Source organism: Thunnus albacares, chromosome 7 (assembly GCF_914725855.1).
Source record: "Thunnus albacares chromosome 7, fThuAlb1.1, whole genome shotgun sequence".
NCBI lineage: Eukaryota > Metazoa > Chordata > Actinopteri > Scombriformes > Scombridae > Thunnus > Thunnus albacares.
This window is the reverse complement of record NC_058112.1, coordinates 4,732,426-4,752,386: the sequence shown is the minus strand read 5'-3', so window position 1 is coordinate 4,752,386 and position 19,961 is coordinate 4,732,426. Positions and strand designations below refer to the sequence as shown.

At 39.3% G+C, this 19,961-nt stretch overlaps 1 protein-coding gene across 4 annotated transcripts in view; it reads right to left on the bottom strand.

Moving 5' to 3' along the window:
• hydin (HYDIN axonemal central pair apparatus protein) overlaps nt 1–19,961 on the bottom strand; it is a 73,179-nt gene that overhangs the window by 32,861 nt on the left and 20,357 nt on the right. For all 4 annotated transcript variants that reach the window (XM_044356808.1, XM_044356809.1, XM_044356814.1 and 1 more), the window contains exons 11-28: nt 19,585–19,703; nt 19,257–19,480; nt 18,986–19,053; nt 18,416–18,657; nt 17,086–17,186; nt 16,194–16,329; nt 15,241–15,405; nt 14,936–15,088; nt 11,953–12,191; nt 11,527–11,824; nt 11,264–11,407; nt 10,860–11,003; nt 8,888–8,980; nt 8,236–8,456; nt 3,331–3,511; nt 2,451–2,660; nt 310–558; nt 52–226 (exon numbers count right to left, since the gene is read on the bottom strand). In XM_044356808.1, coding sequence (XP_044212743.1) covers nt 52–226; nt 310–558; nt 2,451–2,660; nt 3,331–3,511; nt 8,236–8,456; nt 8,888–8,980; nt 10,860–11,003; nt 11,264–11,407; nt 11,527–11,824; nt 11,953–12,191; nt 14,936–15,088; nt 15,241–15,405; nt 16,194–16,329; nt 17,086–17,186; nt 18,416–18,657; nt 18,986–19,053; nt 19,257–19,480; nt 19,585–19,703 — 3,162 coding nt within the window. The remainder of the gene's footprint in view (nt 1–51; nt 227–309; nt 559–2,450; nt 2,661–3,330; nt 3,512–8,235; nt 8,457–8,887; nt 8,981–10,859; nt 11,004–11,263; nt 11,408–11,526; nt 11,825–11,952; nt 12,192–14,935; nt 15,089–15,240; nt 15,406–16,193; nt 16,330–17,085; nt 17,187–18,415; nt 18,658–18,985; nt 19,054–19,256; nt 19,481–19,584; nt 19,704–19,961) is intronic.

The window sequence follows — 19,961 nt, the reverse complement described above, 5'->3', positions numbered from 1 at the left end:
TGTGTAAAGATACAATCATGTCTGCGTGTATAAGTGTATGTGTATGCATACACAAGTTTCGTGGCAAATTGAGGCTTATCCTCGGGAACACTCCCTCTCCAGTCAGTGTTATGTCCTGGGCTGGTAGGTGAGCCACCTCCAGCTGAAGCCGCTTCTCAAACACCTCAGGGATGCCGGGGAGGTAGAGCACACGCAGGCATTGCTCTGTGTTGGCATCAACGTAACCCTGGCACACACAAAATCTGGTTGCAAAAAACCTACATTGTACATGAACTTTCCGCATCTGAAATGGTTCCATAATGAACTCACCACAGGGGGGATGACTATGGGCAGGCCAGGTCTGACCTCCTGACCTTCCTCATTTAGCTCATTATCTTTTTCCTGCCTTGCATCAGGCTGCTGCTTGTCTTTCTCTGGGACCTTCTCCTGTCCCCCTGCCTCCTTATCTCCCTCCTCCTCCTCCTCCTCCTCCTTTTGAGGCTGTTCGATGCGAAATTTGAAGCCAACCTTGCCAGTATTCCTCAGGATCACCTTAGCTTCCCCTACATGATCAAACAGCTGGAAGAAGAAGAGAGATATTGAGAGAAGAGAGGTAAGTTTTCAAACTGCCAGTACCTTTATTTTCAGTGAAGATAATGTGAAGCAGATTTATGGAAAACAGAAGGTTTTGGGACAACTACTCCACCTAGTGTCATTTAGGTGGAATGGGTGCCTTGTTAAGGTGATACAGTAAAAGACCTGTTTTTTGGAGATGCACGATGTTGGTCACGTTTTGCGCTAGATACGGTGGTAGTAGCTGTGTTACTGTGATATGAGTACAAAGGAAGGGGTCGTTATGTGAACAAAGTGAATAAAATGTAGTGCCAATATTTTTAAAATAACATAAACATGCCCTAAGCTTCTTCATTCTCTTGGACTTCCTGTGATACCTGTATTTACTGCGATGACAGTAACGCAAAAGATTTGAACTGAAGACAGGAACTTAGACAGAGGCATAGATTAAGAGGGAGAGAAAGGAAGAGACAGAGATAAACAGAGACAAACAAGAAAAATAATAATAGAAATGTTGCTCCAAATCTTGAGTTCAAAGTTAGTCACTTGTTAGTCTTGTGATACCAGACAATCAGAGATCTCCACCTACTGAAGTCCGGGAATTTCTAAATGCACAATAGTTGCTTGAATGGCAGTGAGAAGAGCCGCTAACACATTTAGTCAAGGACACGCCTCACCAGAAATGATGCTCTCCCCCCATTCTCCTCCGTAGTGAACTGCATGTCACTGCCCCAGTATGAAGGGCCGCCCCAAAGACTTTAGATTGGTTCTGCAATGCAGGTTTTTTTTTTTAACTCTCTCATTGTTTCCACCCAGTTTTTACAATGAAACCTGGGAGATTGTCCTCAGTCTCTAACTGAGACTGACTTGTGAGTCTAGTAACAAGTAACAAGAGGAGTATGTTTCAGGACTTATTGACAAATGTGGATAAATCTTTGACTAGAAGAGAACAACAATGAGAGAGAGAGACAGCAAGAGCAAAAAGAAAGCAAGAGGTGCTGAACGAACAGGAAGGTCAGAGAAATGTTCTGCTGAATCGCTAATTTCAACTAAATCAAAGATCAATATGTCCTTGTTTTGAATATCAATGATAACTGGTCTGGATGGCTTGCATACTTAAAGAGGGAGTGGAAGAGGGAGTGGAAGTGCAAAAGGCTAAACTATGAAAAACTATGCAGTGCTATGCATCCAAAGTCAATGTGGCTCTTCTCACCAGTTTTTTTTAATACATAAAGAAGGTACGTAAAAAAAAAACACTTTGATGCTCTTAATAGTAGATATTATGTTTAAATAATGTGTATCCCAATGACATAATATCTCTCAGCATTGGATCCTGTGATATCCAGAAGAAGTGGAATTGGGAAGATAAAATTAGATTGTTGGTGAAAACACTAACAATCAGTAAAAGCAAATAATCATGAAATAAACTAAACCAGTGCAGCAAACACATCATCATCCAAAATCAAGACCAAATCTGTCACACTCCCCTTGAGCCTGCCAGTTTCATTTTGATGATGGCAGAAAGCATCATTCCCCAAAGTTCTGGAAAAAACTAATTAGCTTTGTCTAAGACATCATGTGTTGCACATGGATGAGCAAACAGATGGCAAAGGAACAACAAGGACAAGAAAAGCAGGATAACAGAACATCAAGGAGGGCAAATTAACTTAAAAGGAAGGAGTGTAGCTTGATAGGGAGCAAAGGAGGGTTTTGCCCTGACATGAGTCACTCAAGGCTTAGCTATGACCAGCATTCTCTAACTCCAGTCATGGCCCTAATCCTAGCTTTAACCATCTGTATATTCTAAGATGAAAGAACTGCCGGAGAGGCTAAACTCAGTGTAAGGCCCTGTAGGCCCCGTTTACAGTGTATCCATACAAATATATATACATGTATACCTGTGGACCAAAGTCGACGATGGCAGAATCAAGGCTGTAGCTAACTTCTGATGCTTCTCCTCTGAGTTTGATCTCATATATGGGCCCCTCCTCCACCTGGCACTGTGCTACCACCTCTTGGCTGACATATTCATGGCCGTAGAAGTAGAATGTGACCAGCTGCTGGTCCCCGGGTTGTAGCTGACCATAGATTGGCAAGACATCAAACACCTACAGACACAGAAAGAAAACTACTATAGTAGATTCAGCTTGCCACTTGGCCAGCGTCATATGTCAAAAACTCACGGGATTCATTCACATTTTTAATGCTTCTCTCACTGTGCTATGAGTTTTCCCTTTAAGCTAGTATTTTACAACATATCTCATTCAGAGTCTGCACTAGCAGTGCGTACTACTGTGTTTAGTGCTGACACAATTAGCCCTTTAATGAATGACTTAATCAATGTATACTAAATGCCTTTGTTTTTCTGGATTGTTGGTCAGACAATAATGTTGTTTACAACATTTACAATGTCGTATTATGTTTATAGTTGTGGCCCTACTTGGGTTATATATCACAGATGTGATTACAGTATACTCTCTGAACACTCAAGTAAGGGGCACCTTATTATAAATATAATACTTTATAAAACCTGGGAATTATCACAATGCATGAAACTGTAGAAAGATATTCTGCACACTGACAACAAAGGGAATGTCCACACTGGGGTTTATGATGCAAAAACATGTGCATGTGTGTGGGTGTGGCATGTGCTCGTGTGTCTACCTCCATAGTGCAGCATAGAGAGGGAACGACTCACTCATTAGCTGCTCCATATCCCCTGACAAACTGGAGATCTCAGGAAAACCCAGATTTGTTTACATGTGAGCATTTGCCTACCTCTTCCACATACGCAGAGCACTGTGTGTTGTTCTGTTCTTGTGCACCAGGCCTGGGACTGAGGGTAGCTGAAAAGGTGGGAGGACGCTTTCTAGAGGAAACCCTTCTCTCTTCAGTCTCATTTATTGAATTTTCCTGTTCCACCTCTTCCTCCAGCAACAGTTTATTCACCTCTGTCTCTCTGTGAGAACGAAAGGATAATAAAATATCTCTGAAGTAAAATATTTATTTTCTCCATGATGAAAGTAAAACTGCACAGTAAATTATACATGCAATGGATGGAACATGGGGGGGAAAAAATCAATGAGAAGAGGTGAGAAAAATGAATGAAACTGTGCTCCAGCTTCACGAAAATAGACCAATCAAAGCTTGAAGATGTCCATCAGGTAGCAGACTAACACATTAACACTGAAAATGCCAACAGTAAATTATGCAACCTTCTATCATATATCCAATATCTCATTAACAAATATTGTTATACACAAGTGGAGTAGAAAATCTTCAGCACCAACACCCCAAAGAACTCTCATTTTCTCTCTCTGTTCTACTCTCTCTTTCCCTGTGGGATCAGACTGGGTGCATCCATCAAGTTAATTAAACAGAGTGTTCTATAATTAAGAGGAATTTTAATAGGCAAGCAGCAGGAAACAGGTCAGGATAGATTGCAGTGAAGTGCTGAATAAACATGGAAGAGAATGAAAGAGATTTAGTGAGTGAAGCCATCTCAAAGCTGCGCTGGACAAGTTCTATATTAAATCACCAAATACTGGTTACATTATTGCCAGAGTGTGTGTGCTCATGCTTGCGCGTGTCTGCCTGTGTGTGTGTGTGCTTCGGTGTATGTATACATGTAAGGCAGCATTCAAGCTTGCACACACAGTAGTCAGAGTGCCCAAGAATGCTACAGCACTGGTGTGTCAGCTTCTAATGAGTGGACGGAAGTGATGCACCCAGCAGGGGGCACTGTTGTATGGTCAGTCTAATGAAGAACTGTGGGACTAGCGCGCCTTAGGGAGAGGACAAAATAGTACATCCAGCAATCTAAGATGTAAGGGTGAACAGATACAGTAGGTCAATGACTTCAAAAATAGGGTGCATCTCTTTGTGCATACGAGTATGTAAAAGTCCATAAAAAGACATCTGTCCCCCCGGTGGATAAAAAAAAGAAGCTTTTTAAAATGTGGGTCCTCTAAGAAAGAGTTTAAAACCCACTGGTGCGGACAGAGGAACAGATGGTGAGACAGCAGATGATGACTTTGCAAGAGATCAGCCCAAAACAGAAATAGCCTATCCTGACATTCTCATATCTGTTTTTCTCTTCCATCTATTCTTTCCTTCATGCATACGTTAGGTTTCACTGTGTGTTTTCCACAGTTCATTTTCATTCTTGCTAAAAATCTACACATCAAATACCGCTGAACTGGAGACATCTCACTTTCAGCTGCCAGAGAGTGAGAAAAAAGAATGATGGAGAGCAAGAGAGTTTGTTGCAGAAAAATGGTATAGAGAAAAGGCTACTGGGATTACAGTGCGTGTGTGTGCATGAGAGAAGGGCTCTTGCTGTCTCACAAATTGGATGTGTATATTTGGCAGTCTGGGTCATGTCCACCGATATGTCTACAAATGATAGTGATGCTACCGGAAACACGACAAAATACTTAGTTGTCAGACAGAATTTATGTTTTATGTATTTTTGAAAATAAGTGTGTGTTTGGGTATCTGAGAGAGAAAAAAAAGACCAGCAGAGACAGAAAAAGAAGACAAAGTGATTATTATACCAATACAGTATATAAATGCATTTAAAAAATGTACCAACAAGGACAGTCGGTTTCCCTTCTCACATGCTTTTGTCTCATTTTGTTGATACAAGAGGAGTGACCTGGCACTGTACTTAAGTACAATTTTGAGGCACTTATTTTATACTTTTACTCCACTACATTTCAAGGGAAAATACCTGTGGTACTAAGGACAACTGAGGCTTGTCGAGTTATTCCTTTATTCATCAAAGTATCGATTGGTCAGAAGTACAAGTTTTCCATGACAATACTGCACTATTTACTCAACTACATTCATTTGCTAGCTGTAGTTACTAGTTACTCTGTCGGTTAAGATTTTATATCCTAAACCTATAACGAGTTTATAAAATCCAATACATTGTTATAGTTAAACTACCCAGCAGTCTAAACTAATTTCAATAAGCTCAAGCTCGACCACCTACAATGTTAAAATGCTTCTTACTCAATTTGACATAAAACCTTTTAATATAAAAATATTAAAAAATATAATACACGGGACATTCTGCTGCATCACAAGTCATTTTTATTTTGATACTTATGTGTATTTTGACATTTTGCTGACTTTCGTTTTTCCTTGTAATGCGGCACTTTCACATTGTCACGTAGCTACTTTTTCTTAAGTAAAGGATCTAAATTCTTCTTCAATCACTGCTACATCTGCCTTGTTTCGAGAGATTGTCATTGGTTTTCCTAGGAATTCCTTAAGCAAGTGGAATTTCAACCTAAGATTTATCTACTTTCCTCTTTATTGTGTTATGAAAGGTAGTTTTTTTTGCTTTTTGTCTGAAAGCCTAGAATTTGCATTCTCTGTTTCTTATGATGGACTTGTGTTGCAGTGTCTGACTCCATATTAGAAGGTTGTTGCATATTCAAATCATGTCTGGGTTATGCAATGAACTTGTTGTTTTTACATATCATTTACATCCTTTCTTACTATCACTAACCCATTGGTTAATTGTATACTCTGAACATTTGTTTATCCTTATTAACCACTTTTACTACTGTTTGCACTATCTAGTGGTGCTTACTGTGATTACTGCAATGACAATAAAGTTGAACGTTATCTAATCTAGTATGATTTTGTGAACTATGGATACCCAAAATCCCATGTACAGTACACTTGTTATACTTCTGTCACTTCTGTTTGTCCAGAAAACCTTTGAGCAACAAGAATTCCATTCTTCCACCTGTGAATACCCTGATCACATGTAACTCAAAAAGAAATAATGGTGTACAGGTATGCAGGTCTAAACGCATACAGGTCTACATGGTTCATTTTGCCAGTGATAACACAAAGCAGCCTGCTTCAATTACTGTGCAGCAGCAGGTTCTGTTTGAAACTGTAAAATTCTAGATTTAAAAGACTGAATGCATGACCATGGATAGTGTTGTTCAAGAATCAATCTCCCCATTGCTTTAGTCCCTCTGTACACCTTGGCTTAAACTCAACATCTTCTGAAACACCTAGAGTTATCAGCTTTCTAGTTAAATTATTGTTAGTTATTGCTGATATAAAATCATTAAGAAGGAGAAGTTACACTATTATATTAATGACTGTAACAATTTCTCTATCTATCAGTGGGATAGATGGATAGAAAGGAGTTAGCTCTATTGAAATTCGTCTCTCCAAGGGCTGTGGTGTAATTACTGATAGGGATGTAATTAGCTGAACATGGCTAGATAGTGCAGGTTTTGTGAGCGAGAAAGAGAGACTTTAGAGACAGTGTGTGCACGCAGAGTGAGGTCTCCATTTAATTAGCAGGACGGCCTGTGAGACAGACTGTTAAGAGAGGTCACAATATAAGAGGGAAAGGGTGAAGACAGAAAAGAGAAGAGAAGGTTGATAAGGATTAGGTAGAGAGCAGAAGCACAGGCGGCAGAGCAGGAGGAAAGGAATGAGGATAATGAAAAAAAAAGATAAATAGGCAATGTAAAACCCTAGGATGAGTATAAGGAGAGGAGCAAAGAGGAAGAATACCAATGAAGGAGAGGGAAGGGGAAAAGACGGTAGAGGGTGATAAATCTTGTAGAGCTGTAACAGTTAGTTGGTTCAGGGCCATGGACAGACAGACTACTATAGTATTCACAGTCAATTTGAAGGGATGGGAGCCAAAGCAAAGGCTTGAGAGAGGCAAACTGTAATGTTTTAAAGTACATAATCAGTATATGTGTCTTCCTTGGAGAATTTATAATGGATTTGGCTTTCAGTTTAGAGGGTTAAACGTATAGCTACTGTGCTAACTTATCCCAATAGACAGTTTAAATATATGGGTAGGGTCCACTCTGCTCTCATTCCTGAATCTTGTCTATTCAGTATCCCTTTGTTCCTAATCTGAAACAAAAAAACAAGCCGTGATGCAGGAATTAAAGAGCAGCATTCCAGCAGGTTTTACTGAGCACAGGTTCTTTGCTTTTTTTTAGTCCCACACCTCAATGAAAGTGACCAAAATACCAAAATTTGGTTACTGTGCTATGAAATATCACCACCCTTTTATTTCTCAGTGCATTCCAGGACTTCATTTGTGAATAAATGTTGTCCTTTTTGCCCAATTTTGTTAACCTGCCTTGGTTAATTCTCACCTTAAAATAACAATTTCTATAGTTTAGATGGCTGAATTTTGTATTGTATGTCTATTAAGCCCTTTTGTAGCTTTGTTGGCTACAAATGTATCATCTTTCTAGCCAGTTATCTCCAGGATTGAAAATGCACACTACAAACAGTAAGATGGGTATAGACCATTTGTGGTGCATAGGAGATATATAGATATAATCAAAGTTGTGTGTAATATCATGTTGTGGTTTTCCTTATATGTAAGGCTGTTTAGTGATTCAAATTTAAGATCTTATCTGACTGCTCTTGTTGAATGAAATGAATGAGTTTGTTTCCCAAAATGTTCTTGTGTGTAAATATCTTCTGAAATCAATTATAATCAAGCACTCAACACATTAAGCTCAATCCATATTCTTAACAAGACAGTTAATTTAAACAACCTCCTATTATAATGGTTCAATCATGCTGTTAGGAAAAGCATTACCTTCACTTTCTTAGCCTTGGTCACTATAATCTGTCTGTCCAGTTGACCCTACTGTATCAGGTGTGTAAATATACCTGATGGCACAGTGTTTCTGGTCCACCAGAAAAGCCCAGCGGTAGAACACGGGCAGGGGGGAGCAGTTGCTGATTGTGAGTTCTCTGCGAGTCTCGGTACAGTTGAGCACACAGCCAAAATCCACTAAGGTGGAGGAGAAGTGGAGGTTGGGGAAGTGGACCTCGGCGTGCAGCTCCACCATGTCTTGCTGTGGGTGTCCCTGGTAGTGCACGTCAAGGTACTGGAAACATTGTAAAGGAAGCAAATATATTCATGCAAAATAATTGATGAAGGTAAATATTTTAATAGGTGTGAGTATACATAGATTGTTTTCAACTAATGCCAGTGGTTCCCAACCTTTTCTGGCTTGTGAACCCTTAAAATGAAGCAATGCAATTAATTTGAATATGAATTGTCAGCGGTACGACCACAATATTTCATTAGTAGGATTTTCTAGAGGCCTGTAGAGGTGAAAATATCCGGTTTTCGAAAGATAACTAAGACTAATAAAAATATTTTTTTTAGTTTTTTCTTTCTTATTCCTTTAATTATCTTGTACCCAATGGAGTTCCTAAAACCCAGATTGAGAACCACTGCCATGTGCGCTAATTCGGCCAGAGATGAGATAGCAAAGCATTACATAAGAAATTTTACAAAAGGCATCACTATTACCTCATCAACGACTCGTGACACCCGATCCTCACAGTAAGATGGATTAAAGCACACCCACAATTCAGCCTGCTTCCCGTTACCTAAAACCATGGACTGGAAAAACACAGTCAGTGGTTAAAACATATAACATAAAGGTATCAGAGGTATCACACTGTCTCTGCAATATTTTAGATGATAGATTTTGCACAGTAGGTAAACTAATCAACAGGATATCTAGTGTTCCTCAAATGTTCTCAGTTGTTGAGGATGTGAGGATGTGGTCTTGCATGCTTGATGAAAAATCATCAAATCATCTTCTCTCTCTGATAATTCCCAAGTTCACAACCCTTTTAAAAACATGCTCACTGTTTAATGAAACATTTATTGCAATTCAATATCCTGCTAACTCTTTAGCTTCATTCAGAGGCCTGCCGGCGACTTAAAAACCATTTTAATGAGGATTCCAGTCCTGCATTTTAATCAATTCACAAAATGAAGTGAGGGGTCTAATAAAAAGAAAATATGGGCAACATGGGAATATATGAACTGGAATTCTATCATGGATATCTCCAAGGTGAGTTCATAATAAGTAAATGCAGGTCATCAAAAAAAGTAAATGAAAGTCATAAGTCTTATTTGTACAAAGTACAGTAAGGAACCTCTAATATATCTGATTTAATATGTTAACTCTGATCAGTAAAGTAAGTATTGCTACTAATGTGTACACATGCCCATGAGAGAAGATGGACATTAATATACAACATTTTACAGAACTTGCCTTTTCTGCCTAAAACATCAACTATTCAAAAGATGCTCGTATTTTCTGTGGCAATATGTAGTATTATTCTGACTATTTTCTTACCATCTCAACATTTTTTTTCTGACCCTTGACTGATGGGAGATTGATCTGTCATTAACATTTATGTCAGCTGTGTATGCTCAAAACGATGTTCGCTTACTTTAGATATCACTCAATACACTCAATAGCACTTATTAAACTGCACACACACCAAGGGGCTAAGGTTAACACTGGACTGCGATGTGGAAAAGAGTCTGCATGTCCACAGGAGAAACTCCTGTCCACCTCACAATTCTTTTTACTGAAGTGTATTTTCGAATGATGTAGTAATATTTAAGATTAATACTTCAGATACTGTATGATATGAAATTTGAATGAGGTAGGAAATTAACATAGAGATAGGAACACAGAGATAGGAAATAAAAATAAAAAATGCAGACAAGTTTACAAGCTCACTGTTGTGAGTTGTTTCCAGGCACAGACAGCACTTGCCTGACTTTACCCCCTCTAACTCATTCCTACACTAACTATTCCAGTAGCCTCATTTCCGGCATGAAAAGTTTATTTTCTCTTAGCATTTACAGAGAGGGAAAGTAACTGAGTACATTTACTCAAGCACTTAGTTACAATTTTGAGGATTTTTCTCATACTTGAATATTTCCATTTTGTCCAACATTATACTTGTAGTCACCCATTTCAGAGGGAAACACTTTTTTTTACTCCTCTACCTTTATCTGACAGCTGTAGTTTCTAGTTACTAAAGATAGGATGAGCTACAACAGGCATCAATAATTCAACAGTGTGGAAGCCCTTCCTCCTTCTTGTCAGTTTTGAGGGGACTGTTTTTAGGGTCACAATCTCTGATCCAAATATGAACAAATGGAGGTCCCACTACCACAGACCAAACATTGGAAAACTGGTATCCCTCTTTTTTAAGTTTTTAAATTTTATCTTTTAATTTACTTTCACAAACAACATTGTAGAGGTAGATGACAAAACAGCTCATTTTTGAATAAAGGTGGTACTAATGCAAAAGTCATAGTGTCACCCGAATCACTAGGTTTCTTCCTCCTGGACTATGAACTGGTCCAGCAAATTTGATGGGATTTCACAGCAGTATTTTTGGAGGAATGGCATTCACAGATGAAATGAAAAACAAATAGATAAACAGTTGGTTGTGATCACTACTGGTACCTTAGTGGTAGCTGAGCTATGGGCTCCCCGGGCCTCACACAGAGAGAAAGGCTCTATGAGAGAGATCTCCATGGATAGAGACAGAGGTGACACGTTTTTTAAGACCAGCTTGTCATATATGGGAACAAGACTCTTTCCTGGGACCTGTAAGACATACACATAATTAAATCAACAATATAAAGATGTGTGAGGAGCAAGAATCTTAAATGAAAAGTCATTCCTTTTTTCAAATTATTTACGATCCTCCAACATCATCCCCATGACTTTGAATTCACCTACATAACAATTACATAACATGTAACATATGGACACATTTTTGTGAGATACACTTCTAAATACTAAAAATATAGAGTGTTAAATAAAAATATCGTGAAGAGAGCATTGCTCACAATCCTTTCACGGACCTTCTCTATGTGGAAGTTCAGCCGCTTGGAGGAAATGCTGAGCAGAGGAGACACAAAGCGACAGGTTACATCTACAGACATGATGCGCTCGTAACTGCCCTGGTGACCCACAATGCCATGGCACACCAGATGCTCCCGTACAACCTGGGAGGAACAGAAGATAGGTATTGTACATTTATGAAATTCAGAACTTGAGTTTGTTCACTTCGGACCTGCAAACAGATGAGATGACAAATTTGTGAATGTGTACATGGTTATCTCACTTTGGGGGAGTCTGAAGATGCTGTCAGCACCATGTCAACGGAGCAGCCTGGGAAAAGCTCCACACGAGAAGGGCTGAGGCTGAACACTGGCTTGTCTGTGGGAGAAGACGTCAGGGATCCATGGCCCGGAGTGTCCCTCTTCCTCGTAGTATGGATGGCAGGCAGGAAGGTTCGACCAGACGAGATTTCACCCTTGCGGGTTTTTGTGGAGGGCAAGAAGCCATCGGTCCTCCAGTACATCCGGTGTATCCGCTGGCCATGGTTGGTCAGCTTGAAGTGGTACTGGCATGACCCATGGCTTATAGGACATACAGAGGAGGTGAAGAAGAGGTGAGGCAGATTGTCAGTGATAGGTTTTCTAAATCACCTAATATGATGTCAAAATTTCAGATGTGAGATTCATGAATGTGACCTCCTCCTTGCTACCTGAAGTGTGTGCCCAGGTCAAGACTGGGGGCAAAAGGCCTATCACTAACAACCGTGGTGCCAGTTCCTGTCGCAGAGAGAGCGATAGTGTGTGTTTGACTGTCCTGGATGGACACTTCCAGCTTTTCCTGGAAGAAGAGCGTGTCCTTCAAGTGTGCCACTACCCTGAGCTCCAGCTGGCCTTCTGGTGGCACTTCACCCTCACTGGGCTCAACACGCCAAGGGGACCTTCCATGGCTCTGAGGAAACAGAAACACAATTAGGGGTTAATTTACCGTCTAAGAGCTGCCTTTGGATCTGTAGAGTGGAAACAGGCCATTGTAGCAGTTAGCTCGTTCCATGACTGAAATGTGATGCAGGAAGATATCCCTTCCCTCTAACTGTGCTCCACATGCCATTTATGCCTATGGATGGACCTTGAAAGACAGGCGTGTGTATCATATAGCTGCATAATCACATCAACATTTTAGTGTAGCATGAGATCCTAGAGGTATAAGTAGATCAGCGGTTCCCTGCTTGACATAAGGAAGACAAAATATCTCCCACTACAATTAGGATAATGGGTAGAGTAAGATAAACACATGCACTTCAACATTCTCTAACACACAAAAGTATTAACACATGGATAGTTTAAAAAATGTTATTTGTCTTGCATCTACAATCTCTGAGAATGTGTTTGATGCATACTTAGAAAAGCCCTGCTGCAAGATGAACTCAGTGTTCATTTTATTTCCAAGCTCTGTGGATTGCTCGACAGCATTTATTTGAATAAAGTCCATTATAATGAGAAAACTGATGTAAATCTAATGTTCATCTCCAGTTTTTCAACAAAGCAGATAGCCCTTCACTGTGCTCACTGTACTGTATATATATCTGACCAAGCAGTGGTGAGGATCACAATCAATGTTCTATAAAGCATCCCTGCTGATGGATGGCAGGAACATAAACTTTTAATTGAGATTTTGAGAATTAGCTTCACTGGGTGCTTTCGCTGCCTATAGGACAACACAGTAGATTGTTGATCAATGGGGAAAAATGTCTTTACTCAAATACTGCAATTGACATTTGTGTTGCCTCACTGAAGTAGAAGCTGCACTGAAAATAATATTGGACAAATGAAATATAAAGATTCAGTTTGACGTCTCTGTTCGAAGCCAGTTACTTACAGAAAAGCCTTGAGGATAAAAAGGTGCATTTGAATAAAAATGCCTCACACAAGCAGGCAACACTTGATCAGTGAGTGACTTTGGCAGTCAAAGATCACTTTCTCAGCGTTTGTACAATTGGGTGAAAGCGAACTTGAGGTGGGTCGATAGGATGATCATGGTAAAGGGGTGGGTGGAGTCAGAAGAGGAGAAAGAGGCGGTTGACTTCCCAGGGAGAAGGAGCAAGATGACTGGAATCTCAATAATCACATCAAACCTGCTGCATCCCGCAGCTTGATTAGCATTGATTGCTTTTGAATGCAGCACAAGTCAGAAGGGCTTAGAATCCAAATCACTGCTGTATGATGTATGGCCATCAACAGTATATCAACCTGCATCAATCGTGTACTGGTGCTGTAGTGACCACTGCAGTCAAATATTATACAGCACAACAAAAGCAATATATTGTAATGTGAATCTAATCTGGCTCAGTTTTCTGGTTACCAGCCAAAAAAGTCAGAATAAAACATGAATTTTCCAACCAATCTATCTCCAGGGAGTGCAGAAAATAGTGTACAAGGTATTTTTTGTCCACATCATGTATGTATGTACTGTAGGTATGCACTTTCTAGCTCTGTATCTCATAGAAGAGAAATTGACAACAGAAAAGTCAGTATAGGTAAAGAGTTCATCGTCCAAACATAAATACTCTATGTTATTATGATATTCTTCACATCACCTTTGATACTGTATAAAATGCTTTATCAAAGCACAAAAAAGCCTAGGTTGGACATGGGGTGGTTAATTTTTCACAAATGGTCACTTCGATGACAAGCAAGTGTGTATACCTTCCTTAATTTCTATACAATCTTCAGTCATCAGGTCTACTGTGTGGCTCTCAAAACCACCTCAGAGGAGAATACAGGGTCACACAACTGCAGTTACACCGGGGATGCCTCTGTGTGTGTTGGAATTTTTGTGTGTGCATGCGTCATGTCTATGCAGTATTAAAGCATCGTTCCAGTCACAAGATAGTTCCCTGTGGATATCAGGCATTCGTGAACACCAAGTAAGCACAATAAATAGAAGTGGAACATAACTATTTAATCTTAAGTCTTTATACAAACTACAAAAGGATTTTTTTTTCTGTGCTCACTTACACTAAAAATTGCAGATGTAAACACACAGACATTTACAAGTTGTCACAAAATGTCTTTAAATGTTCATTGCTGAAAGCGGTTGAAATGTCAGTTGACAATTAAGGGCTAAAAGGAGTTGAAGAGTGAGAGGTAAAAGAAGTTGAAATGTCAGTTGAAATGTAGACACTGTATTGTAGACATTGTGAATGAAACGTTACAAACGCCAGACAGCAACAGTCTAAAATAAGCATCATTCAATCATTTACCCAGATCACACTAGCCTATTTCATTCATGTCGTCTTGAATTGACAAAATGTCACCATCTCACTGGTTTATAATGGAAGCGTAAATTGGTCCATTCTGAAGAAGATTGCCTATTCTCCAGGGGTAGGACTATAATAGGACTGGCAAACTAATTATTTCAAGAGCTAACAAAGCATTGAACCTATTAACTCATTAATTATATATCCAATTAGACAGAAAATTAATTAGTAACCGGAGCAGGGGAAGACAAAGAGATGGCTTCTACAAGAAATCTAGTCAGTGGATGGTCGGAATATGCTCCTAGATTTCCTAACAGCCTAGATCAGAAGGCACGTAAAGTTACCTTGTTTTCTGATGATAATTTCAGTTATTACTTTATTTACTTTGTGCCTTTGTAAGCCCTAACAAGTGTGCTGAGTTGGTGTGTGTTTGTACCATGCGAGCTGTAAAGTGGGCTGGGATAGGTGACTGGTTTGACAAGTGCAGGGCTCTAGTAATGTCTGTCAGAACCGGGATTCTGCCGAAATCCAGCTGTCGGCTCTTAACATGAACTATTGGACCCTGTCCGATACAGGACAAGACAACTTCCTGGAAGAGAAGAGAACAGAACAGAGGCGGATCAGTGCACAAATTTAACTGACTCATTTAGATGAGCACTATGCCTATATTTAGACAAAAACTCTCAACTACAACCACATGCACACAGTATTCAACGTGTACTAGCACACACACATACTGACCAGGGGCGGATGGACACTGCCGAACACAGCAATGCGTAGAGTGTGATGCAGCTTTCCAACGGCCTTAGCCAACAGAAACACGGGAAGCTCCTCTGAACTGTGAGGAGCAATCAATCCTCCGGGTACAGAACTGCCAAAAAGCAGTGATGGACTCTCTTCATATTCCTTAAAAGGGTGAAACAAATAGACATTTACTTTACTAATGCAGACATACGTATTCAGCATTTGTTGTACATATACTGCAGATTCACAATAACTGTCCACTGTTGTTGTAAATCACAAAATTAGGCAGATAGGCATTGTTGTCAATATCACGCTGCCATTACAATAAACGTGAACTATTATATTGGAGTTCATAGTTTAGTTTCATCATAAGCAAGAGCAATTTTCATCGTCTGGTTTATTTTGTTTTCTATAATAAAATTATGACAGATAAATTTTGATGTTCACCTTTTCCAACAAAATAGAAAATCACCCGTGTGACACAACTGTCATGCGTTGCTGCAACTTCTCAGGTTGGGTTTGTCTGAACATTAATTACAGCAGTGGCACTTAATGTCAATTTCTTTTGATTTTGGGGACGAGGTAACATTCAAACAATTCTATTTATGTAAAAAATGAGGCAGGAACACACTAGTACGTTACAGTATGTTGAAATTTAATGTAGCTATTTAGCCAGCCTGATTATTTTGATTCTAAATACATTATATTTAAATTCTATTTTCTCGCAAAATCTAGAATTAGTCTTACGAATGATCACAACATTGAGGAGGCTTAGCCAGAGCATCAAGGAAGGTGATAAAAATATGTTTTTCAAAGCAGTTTCTTTAAGGCCTAAAAATATAAAGATTAATTAAGATTTTTGGTTTTATCGCTCACCACTACTACATTTCAATTCTATCACTAACTTGCCACATACACAGACTTTAATCTGTTGCAGTGATTTACTTAACCTGGTCCAGCATGCCGTAGCAGGCAGGCAGATCACTGTTGTTGGTCAGCTGCACTTGCCGTATGTAAGGGTGATTAAGGAAACACCTTTGAAAGTCCAACACTGGAGTCTCCACAACAATCTCAGGTACAACACACCTGTTCAGAGAGAAAAATGGTGAGATAGACAGAAGTGAGGGGAAGAAAAGATCTTAGGCTTATTTATGAAGCACAATGGTAATTGCATTGCCTCGTGCCAAAACTGCAGTCTATTAATTAGAACAGATTCATAAATTTACAATGACGGTGATTGCCGTGAGGAAGTCAGATTACCATTTCCCTATTCTGAGTGATGATGCAGGTGACATTCGAATGTATTATTATGTTAATTCGCTGCTGAATATTTAACACATACTCCACTGATTTGTTGACACCTGTATGCAAGTTCAATGGACCACATTCACAGCATGTCAAAGCATCAGCGACAGCCAGGAGCGCAGTAGAGGTTACTGCCAGAAAAATGTCTGTACTTGAGGAGAAAGGGTGATAGGAGAGTTTGTAAAAAGGAAGATGAACCTTTTGCTTTTTTGTGACACAGCCTTTATCACATTTATCACTATATCAAAACATACAGTATTTTCATATTTAGATGATATTCCATCTTACTAGGGCAGAGAGATGTAGATTTATTTTTATTCATACATTTTTAATAAAGTGTTTTTCCAAAATGGAAAAGATCAAACATTGTGATGGCAAAAGAAAAACCCAGGAAAACTTATCTTTGTTTATGGCCTTAATATGCATAAAGTTGACTTAACACCACAAAACTAACTGCATCATCAGCTGATGTATGTTTGCACATGAAAGAGTGTGTGTCTGTGTGTGTGTATGTTCACATCTGTACATGTGTCTGACCTGGCATTGATAGGCAGAGTCATGATCTCCTCCCCAACACCCTCAACATCCACCACCAGAGCCAGCCTGTACCTTCTGACTGTGTTGGAGCACAGCGTCACCTGTACATATAATACACAGATGCCAGAACCAATCAAGGTTGCCATAGAACAGAGGTCTTCCAACATGATGTTAATAAATCCAATTAGAAATCATAGAAAAACGACACTTCAGAACTTGCCTGACGAACATCAGGTTTTTAAGTTTTCTTCAGTCTAAGAGTAATCCAGTGATAGTTGCCTGTGCATCCATCGGTACATTGCAGACAGGAACTGCTACTTGCTAAGTCAGCATACTTTAAATTACGCCAGTTTATCAAAATGCAAACAAATACAGGCTAAAAAAACAGGGCTCAACTTGTAGCCCACCGCTAACTCACTGGCAACTTTATACTTCCTTTTTACATCCCCCAAAACATTATGGACACTGTATTTTGAAACTGAGAGCATGATTATTCCTCAAATCAGAGTAATTCAAGGAGCAAAGAATAACAATAGTGACAAAATTCACTAATATTAACTAATGTTTTCTATATTACTTATGCTCAGGATCTTATATTAAACTCTTTTCTATCCATTCATATACAGATATTTGCCCTGTATTGAAAACCTGTGGCCATACAGACAAAAAACTAAATTATCAAGATTTTAAATTGCCCCGTGCGACGGTAGATGGGGGGTTGTTGGCCGAAGAATGTTTAATGAATGCACTGCAAGAGAACTTTATCCTTTCAAGTAAGTAAGTTTGAGTGCAAGACATGCTGAAAGGAAAAGTAAGCAGTACTTTGCAATCAAAATTCCCCTCTTAAGATTTACCTATGGTGAGGCTTTCTATGGTGGGCAGAATCTGCCAGATGGAGGGGGAAGGGGAGTCGAAGGTCGGGAAGTTTCTTTCAGCAGAGTTAGATTTACATCTTTATTCTCAGGGCGAATTTAACTTCAACTATCTTTTTTTCAAAATATGTTTTAACTGTTGATATTAGATTTCTCTCTAGAAAAAAAATGTATATCTTAATTGGGGGCATATAATGCTTCTATTTTGCAGCAAAACTTAATGATTAAGTCAAAAGTCAGGTATATTTTCACATAAACATACTGTAGCACCTAGCACAGCTTTAATTGATACTCCCCATTTAAAAGAGACTTTCATATGATTCACATCAGTTTAACTGAACTTGCTTGGAGGCATTTGCCATTCAGTTGGCATACCCCTTTACAAAGGCTTGCAGTACATTGCTGGGACAGCAGAATGAATATAAATGAGTTCTCCCTCATTCATTACTTTTCTCTACCTTAACGGTGACATCTGACATGGCACGCACAGAGCCTGCAGCAGGACTGACTGTGAACTCAACAGGCCTTGCATGAAGGTCTCTAGCAGCACTGCCTTGCCAATCGTTCCTGAAAAATTCAGACAACTGCTTGGCACTGGTCACACTGGGAGTCCCCAACCCATCTCCCAGGACACGCAGGGCAAAGGTCATAGGGACCAGGGACGTGTTGAAGAGGGTGCAAATCGATGTATGTGGGAAACCTGCGCAAAGGGATAGAGACAGAGAGGGAGACAGCAAAGATTAGAAAAAGAGAAAAAATTGAAAAACACAGTTGGAACCATAATGAACATAAAGAGGAGACTAAAGTGGAATATATGTTTTTAAACAAAATAGTAAGCTACAAAACTAGTCCAATTTTGATTCTCTGGAATATAATTTCATCGTTCAATTGCTCTGTGGAGGGCTTCTTAACTATTGTTTTGAAAAGTGCTATACAATAAAGTTATTATTATTATTATTATTATTATTATTATTATTATTATTATTATTATAAAGAATCAAGCTCTCCCAAAGAACCTTGACACTCACCAAAGCCTACATCTCCAAAATTGAGCTCTGAAACATTGAAGTGGAAAGTGGGACCAATAACGCAACCCCTGAAACAGAAGACAAAGACATAAACCATCAGAAAACATGAAATACAAAAACAACAGTGAGTTTAAGATTCCTAAAATAAGTACTGTGAGTGTACTGTAAAGTGAAAAAATGCTTGGTATTTTGACAGTTTGTTTTGTTTTCTTTGCTTAGCTGAATCTGTATGTTCTGTTAGAATCTGACTTACTATACTAGCTTACTTCACCTGAATGTCAAGGTAAGTGGTTGAGGCTGTCCTGTGACAGCTAGCAGCAAGTCCTCAGAGAAAGTTCCCAAGATGCAACTGTGGAAGGTGACTTCCACAATCTGGCAGGCCCCAGAGGGAACAACACCTTCCTCAGGACTGAAGGAGAAACAGCGGCCGAAAGTGGTGTTGGGGCTTGACAGCCTGAACGGGGCATCAGTAAGCCCTCGGTTGGACAACAGCACCTGGACAAATCCACAGCTTTAGTAATAAATGGTGTATGTCAAGCTCACAACATTACTAGCATGTCCTAACTGATAATTTGTTCCCTCGGCAAGAGCTTTATTACCTCGTAACAATCTTTGTCATCAATGAATACGTTTTTCATGTCCAACAGGTTATAGTTGAGCTCGAGTTTAGGTCCCATGCCCTCACCTTTGATTGTCAGAGGTAAGCGAGATTCACAGCCTAATCACAGACACAGACAAGCATAAGGAAAGACTTTTAATGAAGTTAAAGGCAGCAAAACTAAAAGACATGAGGTCAGGAAACAAAGAAATAGAAAGTCTAACAACAAAAGTACATAGAGAGTGACAATTTATTGTTTAGATACTTTCTGGTAGTCTAGATACAATGCTTTCTGTAAAAGTATCGAACATATCTAACAGTTTTCATGGAATTATCTTCATGAATTATTTTAACTATAGTTGAATCAGGCGGTTGCAA